We start from the raw sequence: 17,814 nt of genomic DNA, 5'->3' as shown, positions 1-17,814 counted from the left end.
TCTTGGCATAGAGGAATAAAATGGTTTATCATAAACACCATGATCTGAACAAGGCCCCAGATCCAGTCATCTAGCTTAGAGCCTTGTCTTTGGGTTGTATTGATGTAGGAGTAAGCCATGCATGCGGTCTGTTTTCCTTCATCTTTCTCTCTTTACACACACACACACACACACACACACACACACACACACGCAGTTGAGCCTCAGACGCAAACAGAACTGGGGCGGGGCTGCTGGCCTGAAGAGGGAGGGGGAAGAGGAGTGAGCACTGCAATGGCTGCACCCCTTTTATCCTTTACCAAAGTGAATCTATGCTTCTTTAATGGGGGTTTAGACAAAATTCATAGAATGTGGAGGACAATGTTAATGTGGGGTTTGGATTTGTGTATCGTCAAAGACGGCTGATAATGATCTATAACAAATGGAGGGCTAAGGACATAGAGGTGCCCTGCAGAGACACCCAGAGGAATCTGCCAAAGATGGTAACAAAGTCACACAGAGAAGGAAAAGAGAGAACAAGGAGAGGATAGAGAGGGTGAGGGAGGAGGAGAGGATAGAGAGGTTGAGGAAGGAGGAGAGGATAGAGAGGTTGAGGAAGGAGGAGAGGATAGAGAGGTTGAGGAAGGAGGAGAGGATAGAGAGGGTGAGGAAGGAGGAGAGGATAGAGAGGGTGAGGAAGGAGGAGAGGATAGAGAGGGTGAGGAAGGAGGAGAGGATAGAGAGGGTGAGGAAGGAGGAGAGGATAGAGAGGGTGAGGGAGGGTGAGGGAGGAGAGGATAGAGAGGGTGAGGGAGGGTGAGGGAGGAGGAGGAGAGGATAAGGGAGGAGGAGGAGGAGAGGATAGAGAGGGTGAGGGAGGAGGAGGAGAGGATAGAGAGGGTGAGGGAGGAGGAGGAGAGGATAGAGAGGGTGAGGGAGGAGGAGGAGAGGATAGAGAGGGTGAGGGAGGAGGAGGAGATGATAGAGAGGGTGAGGGAGGAGGAGGAGACGATAGAGAGGGTGAGGGAAGAGGAGGAGACGATAGAGAGGGTGAGGGAGGAGAGGATACACACACACCTGTCTATGTCTTGGGGCTGAAAAAAACATTTAGCCGGTAAAAGGTCATCCTGTGATATCTTTCAGACTTCAACAAATCTGTCGTTGTTATGTGGGTGAAAGATCAGTTCCTGGTCCCTGTCAGACTGTTGCAGTTCACACACATGGATCACAAGGCCTGTCTAGCTGGTCTCGGTCACCACTGATATGTACAGAAAAAACAGCTATTTTCTCTTCACGATCTGGCAAACACAGACACAGAAATGCAGTACATCCAGCGACGTGCACACACAGACAGGTACATACGCATACCCTCCTGCCTATCCTCCCGCCTACCATGCTGTATGCTGAGACTCCTGAACAGTTATACACATGCATATTTCATGCCATCACATTAAAATGTACCAACACACAAGAACACATTCATAAGTCTATGTTGACAACACACACACACACACACACACACACACACACACACACACACACACACACACACACACACACACACACACACACACACACACACACTCAACAGTAAGTGCACGCAAACAAGACAAATCTAGTGTTCTCCTGCAGACAAACGTCCGCCCACGCAAATGCCTCTCTGCACACTGAAACGTCTCAGCTGCCTGCCTCCCCAGCCGTCTGTCTGGGGAGGCAGTTAGGCAGACAGGCAGGTGTGCTGCCAACCAGCCAGGGAGTCTTGCCCGGTCCAGCCCCTCCCAGAGAGCCAGGGGCTCAGCACCCTGAATCTAAACCCAGCGAGGTGTGTCAGTTAGACGCACTCACCACTGCATTCCCAGAGCATGCGATCTGGTCCAGGTCCAGAATGGCTGACATGTTTCCCACGCAGGAGAGGACTGTGTGCTGCTAGGAGGGCGGGAGAGAGGGAGGCAGTGCAGGGTGGAGAGAGAGAGAGAGCAAGAGAGAGAGACAGAGAAAGAGAGGAGATAGAGACTCGCTGCACAAGTTAGACCAGCAAGAGGGAAGGGAGAGACAAAAAGGAGTGAGAGAAAGAGTGAATATTTTGAAAGAGAGGGATGGAAAAGATGCAGAGGGACAGAGAGGAGGGAAGAGAGAGGAAAATAGAGTGGGAGAAGGAGAGAGTGAGACTGCAGTTTGTGCTTGGTAAGCACAGCGCGTCTGGGCGGCCAAGGCTTTGTCCCGGTAATTCTAATTGGATTTCAGCAGGTCAGGTGGGTAGAAAGGGGTTGGGCTAGAGAACAGAGGAAAGGGGGTGGGGGATGGATGGGGAGTGGAGAGGGTGCTGGGGTGGAGACATGCAGCACTCTGACGTCACAGAGAGAGATAGAGGGGTGCTGAAAAAGGGAAGGGATGCTGACATTGACTACTGACCCCTTCCTTCCAGTGTATTCTGCATCAGCTCAGCAGCTGCACTCTAAAGTCACTGTCTGATCCTGCTGAATTATCAGAGCATCACCTTGAGATGTCAGTTTATGGGCTGGAATTGGATTAAACACTACACCTGTCATCAATGAGCAACCAGGCTAATACATGATGATGAAATCCATTCTTCTTGTCGCAGAGTGTCAGACTAGACAGTGAGGGAAGGTCTGCATTGAATATCAATATGAGCTCAGTCTTCCAATGCACCAATATGGTTTTGTAACAGCAGATTTTCCAGTAACTAAGACATTCAGTATATTGATTTTATTCACTAACGACCCTGCAATCATGCGACCTGCTGTGACCCCAAGGTAGTCCAATGCACCGTCACTGTGATGGGCTGCAAATGAGCACCTTGTGTCTAAGAGAGATGAACAAAATGGCTGTTACACTGTAATAACAATCCACGTTGCTCTATGTCACTACTGTGTGTGTGAACAGTATGTGTTTACTTATTGAGTTTGATAACCTGTTGATTTGTCATGTTCTCTTCTCTATTACCTGCAGGAAGCAGCTGGCCCGGTGGGCGGAGTTTCCACCAGGGGACCAATGGAACGTACATAGAATGTGTCGAGTGGGCGGAGCAGCACACTCACTGTGTGTTCTATTGGTCCTACAGTGTGAACTCCACCTACCTACAGGGAGCGCCAGGCGAGCTGGGTGGAACGCATTGCCTCGCCTCTCTACATGAATGATTCCCACTACTGCCCCACAGGGGGGTGCCACATACATACATACATACATACATATATACTGTACAAACACACGTTGACCGGTCTAATGATGATGATGATGATGATGCGTGCATCTCTGGAATAAATTACCCCACTCGGATATCAATATCTGCTTTCTCATGCACACAGGCACACAGCAGCGATGCACACGTCTTTTTTACTGATAAACATCACCATTTTTATTCAGGCATACATTTCTTACTACGGTCTGCTTTTGTCCAATTCCACAGTGTTTTAGAATGCAATCACGGAGACTCGGCGCGACTGTTTTGAAGTCTCTCAGGCACCACAGTGAGAGTGACAGTCATACTGCCACCTCTCCCTCCCTGTGAGTCATACTGTCGTCTCAGCACCAACCACCCCCTCCAAGGAGACAGACAGATGGTCGGACGCTCAGAGGAGAAAGTAGAGGACAGGGATAGTCACAGGGGACACTGATTTATTTCGTCTGCACTGTTTTCACCACAACTACATTTACCAACATCTGAATTCCATTTTAATATAAGCCTTTAAAATATATATATATATAACATAGGCAAGCCTTCTGTATTGTACATGCAGGGTTGGGGAGTAACTAATCATAAATAAAAACGGTAAATGTAATCCATTACCAGCTAGAATATTGTAATCAGATTACAGATACCTTTGAAAAACTAGATGATTATTGAGGGTTACTTTTAAATTCAGAAGGGTTGTTTACGAAAGCAAAATCTTTGACACTTCTCTGTTTTCTCAATGACATTCAAATCAGCATTGAAAAAAAGGCGCAAGTTTAAGTTTGTTCCACCTGAGCGAGTCTGACCACAAGTCAGAGACCACTATGCTGGCACACCAAATGTGTTTGATGGATCGAGGGAAAAGAGCAGGAATAGGCTTTTGTAGGCTACAGTCCAAGCTGTGTCTTCCAACGGTGCGACTGCTGTCGGCATCCAAAGATGATCCAACTTGAATAAATGCTTGGAGGTCAGGATGACAGCAGTGGTGTGGTCCACGGTGATATGGATAAAGAGAGAAAAGTGGGGCTTTTATTGCTCGATCTAATTGATCTGGGTAAAAAATAATAATAATAATCCATAGGCCTAATGGACACAAGCTCAGACTCGCACACTTTTGATTGACTTAAAGGGGCAATCTGTAGTTGCTTACAATCCATTTTGGGATTTATAAATGTATATCCATTGATTCTTGAAGAATGTAACTTATGCCTCATGAGCTCAGTTCAACTGTCACACTCCATGAGATCCTAAAATATAAACTTGATTTTTCTCCTATGTTTGTAAACATTGTAAATGTAAACAAACACTGTTTAGCCTCATAACATGGTTAAAATAACCATGTTGATATCATGGATGGTCAGTCCTTCCATCCATAGCTCTGTCTATTAATCTGAGAGTGGTTACATTTTTCCAGGCCCATCTCTCAGCTTTGTACCAAAACAGAGGCGTGGCAACCGTTTTGTTTTTGTTTCATCTGTGGATTTGCCCTTTAAACAGCTGCATATTATCAAGATATCACAGTGTCATCAACAAAAATATTTAAAAAAATAGGCCTATAGCAAATGCAGCATTATGGCATTCATTTTTCACACGTAAATAGGCCTTTTCAGTAGTGCTCAAAGCATGCCATTCCATGAGCGCAGCATTTATTTTATACTCCAATCAATGAGCCCAATCAGTCCTCCATGACAACAAAATCATAAACAACAGAGTAGGGCTGGCTAATAAACCCTTAAATTTGGTGTTATGCTCAGGAAAAAATGTTGGTTAATTTATACTTCCATATTTCCAAGTCCTAATCTTGAAGATCAAGGGGTATAACATTTATTGTAATGACTGGAATTCTGATATATCTTGACAATAAAAACCAGTCTAATTGAATCATATTATTATATGTAGTAGAAAGTGATAGGTTAGAAGAAGTCTACATAACCAACCCATAAAGTAAAATTTAACATCCATATATGGCCAGCTATATAAACTTTAACATTGATTTATTCTGCAATAGATGTTGTTCAATTGGTAAATATAATATTTTTGTCTTCTTCTAATGCTTCTTAAGGGGAAAGTCATCTAAAAGTAACTGAATGTAATCGGATTATGTTACTGAGTTTGGGTAATCCCAAAATAACTGATTACAATTTGGGCAGGTAACTAGTAACTGATTACAATTTAGAAAGTAAACCTACCCAACACTGTGTACTGGCACATCACGCTAAAGATCTGCTCCGTACCATCAGACAGGCTTACAGCGCCATCTCCTGGGCTAAATGAGATCAGCAAAACACAGGGGGCCACAGCAATGACTTGCAATCCCAGTTTGATGCTATACCAAGACATTTCACCCACTGAAGGGGAAGAGAGAGGACAGTGCATTTCCTGGAGGAGGCCAAGGTCAAGCTGAAGTTATTGTCAGGTTCCTTACATTCATTCTAGTCTACACTGAAGAAAAATAAATGCAACGTGAAGTGTTTGTCCCATGTTTCATGAGCTGAAATAAAATATCCCAGAAATGTGCCATATGCACAAAAAGCTTATTTCTCCAAGGTTTTATGCACACATTTGTTTACATCCCTGTTAGTGAGCATTCCTCCTTTGCCAAGATAATCCATCCACCTGACAGGTTTGACATATCAAGAAGCTGATTAAACAGTATGATCATTACACAGGTGCACCTTGTGTTGGGGAGAATAAAAGGCCACTCTAAAGTCTGCTTGTGAGGGGTGGCAGGTTAGTGGTTAGTGGTTAGGGTTAGAGCGTTGGGCCAGTAACCGAAAGGTTGCTGGATCAAATCCCCGAGCTGACAAGGTAAAAATCTGTCGTTCTGCCCCTGAGCAAGGCACTGTTCTCCAGGGGCCGTGGATGTTGATTAAGACAGCTCCCGGCACCTCTCTGATTCAGAGGGGTTGGGTTAAATGCAGAAGTCACATTTCAATTGAAGGAATTCAGTTGTACAACTGACTTGGTATCCCCCCTTTCCAATGTCATTTTAGAGAATTTGGTAGTGCGTCCAACTGGCCTGACAACCGCAGGCCATGTGTATGGTGTTGTCCGAGCAAGTGGTTTGCTGATGTCAACATTGTGGCAGTGGGGTTATGGCATAAGCTACGGACAACAAACACAATTGCATTTTATCGACGGCAATTTGAATGCACAGAGATACCGTGACAAGATCCTGAGGCCCATTGTCGTGCCATTCATCTGCCGCCATCACCTCATGTTTCAACATGATAATGCACAGCCCCATGTCACAACGCTTTCTGTACACAATTCCTGGAAGTTGGAACTGTCCCAGTTCTACCATGGCCTGCATACCCACCAGACATGCCACCCATTGAGGTGTACGACAGCTGGAACACATGTACGAAAGCGTGTTCCAGTTCCCGCCTATATCCAGCAACTTCGCACAGCCATTGAAGAAGAGTGGGACAACATTCCAAAGGTCACAATCAACAGCTGGATCAACTCTATGCAGAGGAGATGTGTCACGCTGCATGAGGCAAATGGTGGTCACACCAGATACTGACTGGTTGTCTGATCTAAGATCCTACCTTAAAAAGAGGTTATATGTGACCAGCAGATGCGTATCAGTATTTTCAGTCATGTGAAATCCATAGATTAGGGCCTAATGCATTCTTTTCAATTGACTGATTTCCTTCTATGAACTGTAACGCAGTAAAGAAAATGAAGAAGTTGTCACGTTGCTTTTCTATTTTTGCGCAGTATATTTACTGTACATAGGAGAACAATACTTCTGAAATGAATTAGGCCTACACCATTATCTTAGCAAGGAGAACTAAATTGTGATGTTGTAACAGAGCTAAGCATCCCATTACTTGCGCCTTCGTATTACTGCAGCTGCCAGAGCAGGTCTCCTGGGACTGCACTCATTTAGAATCACTTCACACGTTTCCATTTTGAAAGCATAGACATTTCTAGCTCCATCATTTTGTTTCCGAATTCCCGCAACAGTGTAAATGTACATGTGTGAAGGGAGGGAGGGTGACACAGCTAGTGGATGCCTCCCTGTGATGTAAGACATGGGCAGCATCCCTTTGGCTCAGTCTCCTCCATCACACACACGCACACACACACACACACACACACACACACACACACACACACACACACACACACACACACACACACACACACACACACACACACACACACACACACACACACACACACACACACACACACACACTGGGTGATGACGTCACAACAGTGGACCGATTGTAGCGTCATACCCAAGAAGACTCGAGTCTGTATGGTACAGAAACCTTTATTTGCAATTACAGAGATCATACGTTTCCTGTAGTTCTTGACCAGGTTTGCACACACTGCAGTAGGGATTTTGGCCCACTCCTCCATACAGACCTTCTCCAGATCCTTCATGTTTTGGGGCTGTCGTTGGGCAATACGGAGTTTCAGCTCCCCCCAAAGATTTTCTATTGGGTTCAGGTCTGGAGACTGGCTAGGCCACTCCAGAACCTTGAGATGCTTCTTACGGAGCCACTCCTTAGTTGCCCTGGCTGTGTGTTTCGGGTTGTTGTCATGCTGGAAGACCCAGCCACTACCCATCTTCAATGCTCTTACTGAGGGAAGGAGGTTGTTGGCCAAGATCTCGCGATACATGGCCCCATCCATCCTACCCTCAATACGGTGCAGTCGTCCTGTCCCCTTTGCAGAAAAGCATCCCCAAAGAATGATTTCCCACCTCCATGCTTCACAGTTTGGATGGTGTTGTACTCATCCTTCTTCTTCCTCCAAACACGGCGAGTGGAGTTTTGACCAAAAAGCTCTATTTTTGTCTCATCAGACCACATGACCTCTCCCATTCCTCCTCTGGATCATCCAGATGGTCATTGGCAAACTTCAGACGGGCCTGGACATGCGCTGGCTTGAGCAGGGGGACCTTGCGTGCGCTGCAGGATTTTAATCCATGACGGCGTAGTGTGTTACTAATGGTTTTCTTTGAGACTGTGGTCCCAGCTCTCTTCAGGTCATTGACCAGGTCCTGCCGTGTAGTTCTGGGCTTATCCCTCACCTTCCTCATGATCATTGATGCCCCACGAGGTGAGATCTTGCATGGAGTCCCAGACAGAGGGTGATTGACCGTCATCTTGAACTTCTTCCATTTCTAAAAATTGCGCCAACAGTTGCTGCCTTCTCACCAAGCTGCTTGCCTATTGTCCTGTAGCCCATCCCAGCCTTGTGCAGGTGTACAATTTTATCCCTGATGTCCTTACACTGCTGTCTGTTCTTGGCCATTGTGGAGAGGTTGGAGTCTGTTTGATTGAGTGTGTGGACAGGTGTCTTTCATACAGGTAACGAGTTCAAACAGGTGCAGTTAATACAGGTAATGAGTGGAGAACAGGAGGGCTTCTTAAAGAAAAACTAACAGGTCTGTGAGAGTCTGAATTCTTAATGGTTGGTTGGTGATCAAATACTTATGTCATGCAATAAAATGCAAATTAATTACTTAAAAATGATGATTTTCTGGATTTTTGTTTTAGATTCCATCTCTCACAGTCAAAGTGTACCTATGACAAAAATTACAGACCTCTACATGCTTTGTAAAATGGAAAACCAGCAAAATCATCAGTGTATCAAATAGTTGATCTCCCCACTGTATGTATGTATGTATGTATGTATGTATGTATGTATGTATGTATGTATGTATGTATGTATGTATGTATGTATGTATGTATGTATGTATGTATGTATGTATGTATGTATGTATGTATGTATGTATGTATGTATGTATGTATGTATGTTAATAATAACTAAGGCTGGAAATTGCCAGGGACCTCTTGGTACGATATTATCATGATATTTAGGTGCCGATACGATATGAATTGCAATGAAATGAATTCTTTATGTATCGCGATTTGACACTATGATTTGACTGGAATTCAATATTCCCAACATTGACCAGATGTCTGATCAGTCATGGACATTAAAGTGCTGAGAACAAATTGTCTCCCTATTTAAAAAGAAGAAGGAGCACAAGCTAGGAAGGAAAAATACTGGCGTTTTGGTGAAAATACAGCCAACTAACACAGGTCAAAACAAGACAATGTTAAAAAAATAATATCCCGATATGTAACTGTATCGATCCCCCCCATCACTAATAATTATCCTGTCTGGCAGTTCTATTTGGGTGTTTGAAATGTGTTTAGACATCACACAATATGACAGAAACCACTCCTCCTCTTCTTCTTCTTCCCACTCAGTGTTACATGGCAGTGAAGCAGTGATTCGATGTGTAATGGAGAACGAAAGGCATTCATTGGCTGTTGTCGTGATCCTCAGGGCCTCAGGCTGGTGTGGTTTTACGAGTCACGACACAGTATTATTCCATAAAAGGTTTGTCCACAGAACAGGGCCTTACAACAACTTAACACACCAGAATCTGGAAGTTCAAAGCATCAAAATAAAACCTTAATCATGGAATAAAACGTCACTTGTTCAATTGTACATTAATAGAGAACCATACCAGAGCAACTGACAGATACAACTCCAGAACCAAAATGGCTCAGTTCGTTTCATCTTGTTCTTGAAACCATGTCTTATTTTGAGGTGTTTTGACAAACATCTGCTATAGCGAGCTATAGCTAACCAACAACTGTAACAATGTATTTGAGAGACAACAAGTGCTCACTCTGCAAATTGATTTATATTTTCAATAAACATTGGAGACAAAATATAGTTCACATGTTGTCAACAAAGCCAACCCCATCTGGTTTTCCCCATAGTTGCACATGCATCAGTTTTGTTGCTAAACAACCAAGCCGTCAATAGTACGAAGCAAGCTAGATCTACTCAGGCTTTTATAAAGCTAGCCAGCTTCAGTTAACTTCACATTCCACCTCAGGCAATATCCACATTACAAAAGGTAGATATTGATCATGCACCCGCCCCTTACTTGAGCCTGCTCAAGCTAGGCTTGTAACTGCATGTTCATATCGTGGTGGCTTGTCCAAGGGGATGGAGGCACAATCTTTGCGAGAGGGAGGGAATCTGATTTAATTGGTCCTCAACTCCCGGACTAAAGATACATGGAGTTAGCCTGCTCCAGAGCAGGTTCATTCTGAAGGATACGTTGCCATAGAAATGTTCCTGGCTAAAAGGGGAGCCACTTTTGTGGTACCGGTTAACCCGAGATGAACTAAGAGTTGACCAAAGTAACCTCACTAATTCCTCAAACGTGATTCGTAGTACACCCCACTGAGCCTTGCATGGCTGGAGGCCCACTATGAATGCCAGGCTGTCCCGCGCTCTCCATGGCTCGGCCTCAACTCCCCCATCAGCAGACTCACACACCGCACAGGAGCTGGGGAGCGGGGGCATAGCTCTGAGCTTAAGGCCAGTGGGAGGCTGACCCAAAGGTCACTACTAATGCTGCTGTTTGTCGTTTGCTGCGTACACATCAACAAATAAACAAGCTGAGCCAGTCTCACAAGCAACATGTTTTCCACCACTTGGCTTGTGAAATTAGCATCAGTAGATAGATGCTGCCCTTAGCCAGTGATACAGGGTCAGATGTCCCCCCCCCCCTCTCATGGTGATTGTTAGGATTGGAGGTAGGGGAATCTGATCCAAGATCTGTGTTTAAACATATACTACCACAAACTCTGCATCACCATTCCACCTGCAGACTCTTCATTGTGAGAAAGGAACTCCAGTTAAATCCATGCTACTGCAAACTAAATGCAGTAGCAGGAGAATCAGAATGAGGCTATGTCCCCAAACCACCACTTGTTACCTGAGCAGAACACTTTCCCTCTGTCTGGCTCAATTAACAGGAATTGAGAGGAGAGCCCTTTCAAAGCTCTCCTGGCCTGAATCACATCACTGAAATAGATCAGTACAAAACAGCATCCGTTTCTTATAGAACTGGAGACACTCACCTGGCAGTCAAAGTCCTGGAAGTTACGAGAATTCTGAGAGAAAAGAGGAAAGAAAGGTATGTTAATGAGGTGTTGGATGTTAGAAAACATATTTAACTAGGCAAGTTGGTTAAGAACAAATTCTTATTTACAATGACGCCCTACCCCGGCCAAACCCTAACCATGCTGAGCCAATTGTGCACCGCCCTATGGGACTCCCAATTGTGATTCAGCCTGGAATTGAACAGGGTCTGTAGTGACGTCTGTAGCACTGAGATGCAGTGCCTTAGACCGCTGCTCCATCCGGGAGCCCTACAGTATTTTGAAAACACGACTATGGGAGTTTCAGTATACATGCACTGATTGACAGACGAAATATGCTATCCCATCTATCTCCCTCACCTATAATCTCATTACCGTTTGTATGTCCTAACGTCTACCCTGCAGGCTCCTGTGAGTGTCTGCTTGGTTCTTAATGAGGTGGCCTGGCCACTAGATGGAGTGAGTGGTCAGCCATAAACCCATTCATTCAGATGAGCTCATGATTCTGCCTTCCTTCAACCGGTCCACAGCCGAGATACTGTATATATTGACAAGGTGGTCTTGTCTCTACCCTAACAATGGGAGTTGTTCCAAAGGAGGGAAGGCAGGCGGTCTGCTTAACGTGGACAGATAATGATGGGAGTGAACCCTCGCACTTCTCCTCTTCCTCTCTTTCCACTGCCAGCCCACTTCACCAGCACCACTGTCAGGTGATAAATGGCCTGTTCAGCCCATGATGCATGGCGCAGCACCCTCTGCCTCAACCTATACATCAACTTATTTCCTGTGAAGCAGAGAGTCTACAGGGCTCTACGCTGACCTTTGTTTCACAAGGAGCACGTATGCGTCTGAGTTTTAAAAACGTAGATGTACACAAATAAATTTAGGAGCACAATGCAAAATATTTGGGGTAATAAAGCTAGAATCTGTCATTTTTCTAGGCGTACTGATGCTCCTAAATTAAAATTCCAGGTCGCACTGGAACAGAATATCCCCCTCTGGGTTTAATAGCGGTCAATTTACACAGATGGGCTGACTTCCTTCTCCAAGGCAGGCTCGGAGCTCATGCCCTCCCTGATGCTGCAGTGTAGACTGAGGTCCTAGAGGAACCGTGGGAAGAAAGCTTTGATCTGCTGGAGGTCTCTCTCTCGCTCTCTCCTAACTCCATCTCTTGCTTTTTGTTCTTCTATTGACTCTTCCCTCACTACAGTGAAGCTGAGATGATAAATAATTCACTTTGATGAGCAGCGCTCTGGAGTGGGGAGCGAGGCACTGTTCACGCTGGAGACAAATACAGAATAAGTCTCTGTGTGTCATGTATAGGCAACATTCTGCACATCTGTCTGTGTATGTATAAATCTTCCATGCAAGTGGTCATCTCATCCTCTCACCTTATTGGTCAGCAGGGGCTTGATCTCAGTCAACTGCACGTCCTGTAGCTCATCCATCCTTCTGTCTTGTCACTACGCCACAGAGAGAGAGAGACAGACAGAGAGAGAGAGAGAGAGAGAGGAGACAGAGAGAGAGACAGACAGACAGGTGTATTTCTTTGTCTTCCTCTCTGTGAGCTACACATGGCATACATAGCACATCTTCAGAAATTAGAGCTGCACAATTATAGCACATGCAAATAATAGTCTTTGTATGATGTTATGTGTCAATGCAAACAAAAAGAAGATCTGAGAGACCCCTGATGCGTCGATAAGATGTTCAGATTCATGTCAGCTTCTCGCTATTAGTTAACATGGGAGCAGTTCGTAACGACACATCAGGCTGATTGATCTGTTTATGTGGGATGAGAGAGGTAGGCAGCCGTGTGTCGTGCCCTGTCATTCCTCCCCTGGGACTCTCCCGAACAGACCTGAGCTGTGTCGCCGTGACACACGTGATGAGGATGATGATGATGATGATGATGGAGCTGAGGGGGTTCAAGAGAATTCTGACTGTCTGTGTAAAAGGTGATTCTATCTATCGATCTATCCTTTCATAGTTTATACCCAGGGACCGGGCAGGCAGGAAGAAAGGCAAGCAGGGATACCACACAAGTCCCTCCTCATTTCTTTTCCCCTTGAGGCCTCAGTTTGTCCTGGCAAACAATTACACAGAGAGAGACGATGCCCGGGCGGCACGCAATCACCCCCACCAGCCCCAGCCCCTTTCACCCCATCGCCGCCTGCTCAAGGCGAGGACCTTAACGGTGTTCTGTTACCTGGCTCTCTGAGAGACAAGATCATGTTATGGATAACAGGAGATATCATCTAGAGGCCTTCTCTTAGGTCAATGCTTCTAACAACAGAATAATATAATACTGAGGCCATATTGTAACTGACTCTCACCTATATTTTTGTGTCCTCATATTAAAAAAGCTCAATTAACATAAAAATTGCTCTAAAAATGTACAGCACAAATACAGTGAAGGCTGGTCTTCAAAAGAAAAGGCCATGGGTATTGGATTGACAACAGCCAATGGGAGTTCCAGTACTACAATCACTTCCTGTGTCCGGGCCCGCCTCGGACAACCTTGAGCTGAGGTAGCATTTAACCTTCAGGGTGGGTTGGTGATTTGCTTGGACTGCCTGGAACTCAGCCAACCAGAACAGCTCCACTCCACAGATTACGTCATCCCAGTTTGAGTCAGCAGGAACCATTAGGCTGTTCTTAGACCTGCTATATTGCATGACCAGTGTAAAGAGCCTCCCGTCTGATGAGTGAAATATAATATACATAACGTAATATATCCCTGTGGCAAGACTTCACTGTTTTCCTGAAACAGACTGGACGTTCCATCACATAAAAGTAAGCAAAACGGTAGTTTATGCCTGCACATCAAGCGTCGACAGTACTTAACAGGGTGAAAATATGCCCAGCAATCCTGGTTGACAAATCCGGCTCAAAGGAACTAAATAATATTTTGACAAGAAGCTAGAAAAAAGAAAAACAAATACTTGCATGCTTGAGCGGATTGGCTGGATAAATCCAACACTTCCTCTGGCTGACACAGAAAGTGGGCCGGTAGCAAAGGCCAACTGTAATCATAGCCTTCTAAATCGGCTAACGCAGCCCCCAGGGGGCAGGGTCAGGGTCAGGCTTATACCCAAATGACAGACAAACAGCTTCATTTCACACCTCAACTCCTTCGACCCGTACTGGGTTACCTGACAAACAAACCTCAATTGCTCTTGGAAATTCCATGGTAAATGGAATTACACGGAGACCCAGATTTTTCACTTTAAAAATGAATAAGAAACAAAAACCATTCATTTAAAACATTTAACAAACCACAAAACTCCACGCACAATGACTACTTTTAACAATTTCCACTGAATATTTGATAAAAAACACATTTACAGGAAGATCTGTGCCGATACAAAGTTCGGTAAGAGAATAACAGGGATATTTTACTGTAATGTATTTTGTACTGTATTTTACAGTTAATGTATTTTTTTTACTGTTTAAATTGTTCGAAGTAGTCATTGTGCAGAGAGTTTGTGGTTTGTTAAACTTTTGTTTGGCATACATTTGGCATAATTCAGTTATCATGGAATTGCCCTCTCTCATTTGGGGGGGGGGGGGGGTAAGTCCCTAAGAGCTATCCCACAATAGGAAGTGGTATTGTATTTTATTGTACTGTATATTGTCTTTGGCCCGACCCTGTCCCACGTTAACTATAAGAACACCAGGTCACGTCTAGACACCTCAGTCTCCAACAGATTCACATTCTACTATACGCAGTGTGCTGCGGTTGCCATAGAGACAAAGCCGGCGATGTTTATTCTAAGCTAGGAGCCCCTTGGGACAAATGAGAGCCAAAGAGACAAGGGGAAGAGATAGACTGTAATGGGAGGAACAGATCGGGGCAGTGTAGGTCTGGAGAGAGACTCTAACTCCTTCCCTGTGGTCACATTCATCCACAGTGCCATGTAACACACTTCAGATACAGTCATTCAGAGATTATTCAGGCAATGAGAGTTAAGAGGAGATAGCCTAGAAGACAGATGGATAGACAAACCATGTGTTTGCTCTCTGTGGACACATATTTGACTGAGATATTTTCACATTTGGTTAAATGCCTCTGACATCAGACGATTCTAAGAACATGTCAAGTGCATGGATAAATATGGAGGAAGGGGGAAGGGGAAATGGCGGAAACAGCTTAAACAGTACAATGAGGTGCATAACTGTCTGGAAAGCCTGACTGGTACTGGATGATGGATATTCTGAATACAGTATGGCTATCAACTCTCTCGTGGATGAAAAGGTTAAGGAGATGCAGGGACACACACACAGACACAGTAGCTGTTCTCGTGGTCAATTTTAGCTCTCAGCACGCTGCTCCCAGTGCCTTCTCCTATCAATGTTAAAAATCCCACCACACTGCAACAGAGACTTGGGACCGAGCGCTAGGAAAAACATCACTGGAGATCATGTCTGAGAATAACCACAGCCACAAAACTGAAGAAAGCTCAGGTCTTCACCCCAGCTACCAGGCAATATACTACTAAAGTCCTGGCAATATACTACTAAAGTCCTGGCAATATACTACTTCATAGGAATTCACGAGTTAAAATAGCCCTATTTTAAAATGTCTGACTGTGTATTCCTCTGTTCGCCATTTTCCATCCTGTGTGACTGAAACTCCACTGGTCTAAAGGATAACCCACCATTGATGCCCTGCCCTCTGACCTGGACTAGATGGGGGTCGGAGGTGTTATTAACTTTAGCCTAGTGCTGAGACACACACGCCAGCGCGAAACAAAAGGGAGTCCTGTAGCCGCCTTGTCAGCAGCCGGTGCTGAATGATCGATGGAGAGGACGCATTCACACTCCTCCCCCTCTCCATCTATCTATCTCCATCTCACCTTGAAGAGCAGCGCAGTTTGGGAGAGGCTCCAATGATGGATCACATTTTTCTGAGAACGTAGTCATGATGCTGACTCTGAGGTAGCCTTCCTTAAAATGGCATCATGGTGACCCTGAATTATTCCCCTACATGTTGCCATGGTGACTTTATTTCTACCTACCTAGACATCGCCATGGAAACCCTAGGCCTAGGGTAACCTACCTAGATACAACCACGGTGACCCTAATTTGACCTACCGTATTGTCACAATGGTGACCCTGAGTTAACTAACCTGCCTGTATGTTACCATGGTGACCCTGATTTGTCCTACCTTAAGGTCCCCTATGACTGAAGGATCTACTGCGAGAGCAGGGCCCTGGCAACAAGCTGAAATAGAGGGAGTCTGTTTTCTGACTGTCCCGCTTCATTTTGTGTCTAATAACTTTAATGACCGTCCCAATTAAAGAACAGAGAATCCTATGTGTGTGGGGAAGGTGTTTTGGATTGGTAGTCAGGCATAAAAAACCTGAGGAAAACAAGCCAAGCCAAATTCCTGGGATGCGCACGCTGCCCTCACAGCCAACAATTGATACCAGATCCCATGCCTGCTTTCTTTTATGTGACTCAATGGTCCTGTCATGGCCACCTTCTGAAAAGTACAACTAACTGACCTGTGTTCAAGCCAGGAAGATTTCACTAAAAACATCTTCCCTGGCTGCTCCACATCGGTGCCCTCCTCCACACTGTTTAGAGCACTGAGTCTGTGTATAACTTAAAGTTGGTGCATTCATGTTAAGGTGGCTAGGTGAGACAACCACGCATATTTTATATTTATATCTTAGCAGACACTCTTATGCAGAGCGATTTACAGGAGCAATAATGGTTCAATTCCTTGCTCTTGGGCACGTCGACAGAACCTTTTGGTTAGTGGCCCAATCTCTTAAACACTAGGCTACCACCCAGCTCACAGTCATCCTTACAACCTTTCCTCAATAAAGCAGCTATCAGCCAAGTTAGTGCTAGTGACAAAAGACACATGCGAGTGTTAGTGCAAGAAAGGCATAATCCACCCCAGAGTATAATTGTGTGAAATGAAGAGATTTTCCCTCTAATTCTCTGACCAAAAGTAGCAGCCTGGGTTAGAGTGTTAGGAATAATCTAAAACCGAGCCCACACAATGCCAAGCACTTCTCTGGATCTTTGAAGGATTAACAGCCAAATACACAATACATTGTTCATTTATAATGACTTCGATGTCTTAAACCTGTCACTTTCATATTGGAAAACACAACCACACAGACACTCTCAGAGATTTAATTTCCTGACCCTCCTACAAGCAATAACTCAAAACACAGTCACCGGTGTGTGTGTGTGTGTGTCAGAGCAGGTCAAGGCTCAGTTCATTATCAGAGCCCTCACTGGCACACAGCAGTCACTGCGCTTATCTGTCTGCCAAAAGGGGAGCCTCATCCCCCTCTCTAAAGTCACTAAGGACGGGGCAACCCTGTCGTATTCAAACAAAACACAGGTGCACACACACGCGCTCTGTCAAGTCTCTCTCATTCGGAACATCCGCTACAAGACATCTCTCATTATTCTTAGAGGGCTTTTAAAGAATTGCATTATTCCTTGCGGGGGTACTTTATCTGCTAATGTACTTATGAGATTAAAAAAGGCATTTCCCATATTGATTTAAGACCTCATATCAGTTGGCATCATCAGCAGGTCTCCAATACACCCCCCCCCCCCCCCCAACATGCATGCGCACAAATCTTTACGTCACAAATTCTAAGGGATGCTAGTTTTACTACACTAAAAAACCTGTCCAGCAGTCTATTTTGGCGTCACTGTCGAGCCCACTTTCT

The 17,814-nt window shown here is 44.9% G+C and overlaps 1 protein-coding gene across 3 annotated transcripts in view; it reads right to left on the bottom strand.

The window, feature by feature from the left end:
- The window catches only part of LOC124031468 (protein NDRG3-like), a 55,490-nt gene that overhangs the window by 13,064 nt on the left and 24,612 nt on the right, over positions 1–17,814 (bottom strand). For 2 of the 3 annotated variants that reach the window (XM_046342730.1, XM_046342731.1), the window contains exons 2-3: positions 12,501–12,572; positions 11,089–11,121 (exon numbers count right to left, since the gene is read on the bottom strand). In XM_046342730.1, coding sequence (XP_046198686.1) covers positions 11,089–11,121; positions 12,501–12,557 — 90 coding nt within the window. In that variant the 5' untranslated portion in view covers positions 12,558–12,572. Of the gene's footprint in view, positions 1–1,824; positions 2,180–11,088; positions 11,122–12,500; positions 12,573–17,814 lie in introns of those variants that run through there. The other variant, XM_046342732.1, reaches the window with a different exon arrangement.

The sequence above is a fragment of the Oncorhynchus gorbuscha genome, linkage group LG03 (assembly GCF_021184085.1).
Source record: "Oncorhynchus gorbuscha isolate QuinsamMale2020 ecotype Even-year linkage group LG03, OgorEven_v1.0, whole genome shotgun sequence".
NCBI classification, from domain to species: Eukaryota; Metazoa; Chordata; class Actinopteri; order Salmoniformes; family Salmonidae; genus Oncorhynchus; species Oncorhynchus gorbuscha.
The sequence above is the reverse complement of the archived record's forward strand: the minus strand, read 5'-3'. Positions and strand labels throughout refer to the sequence as shown.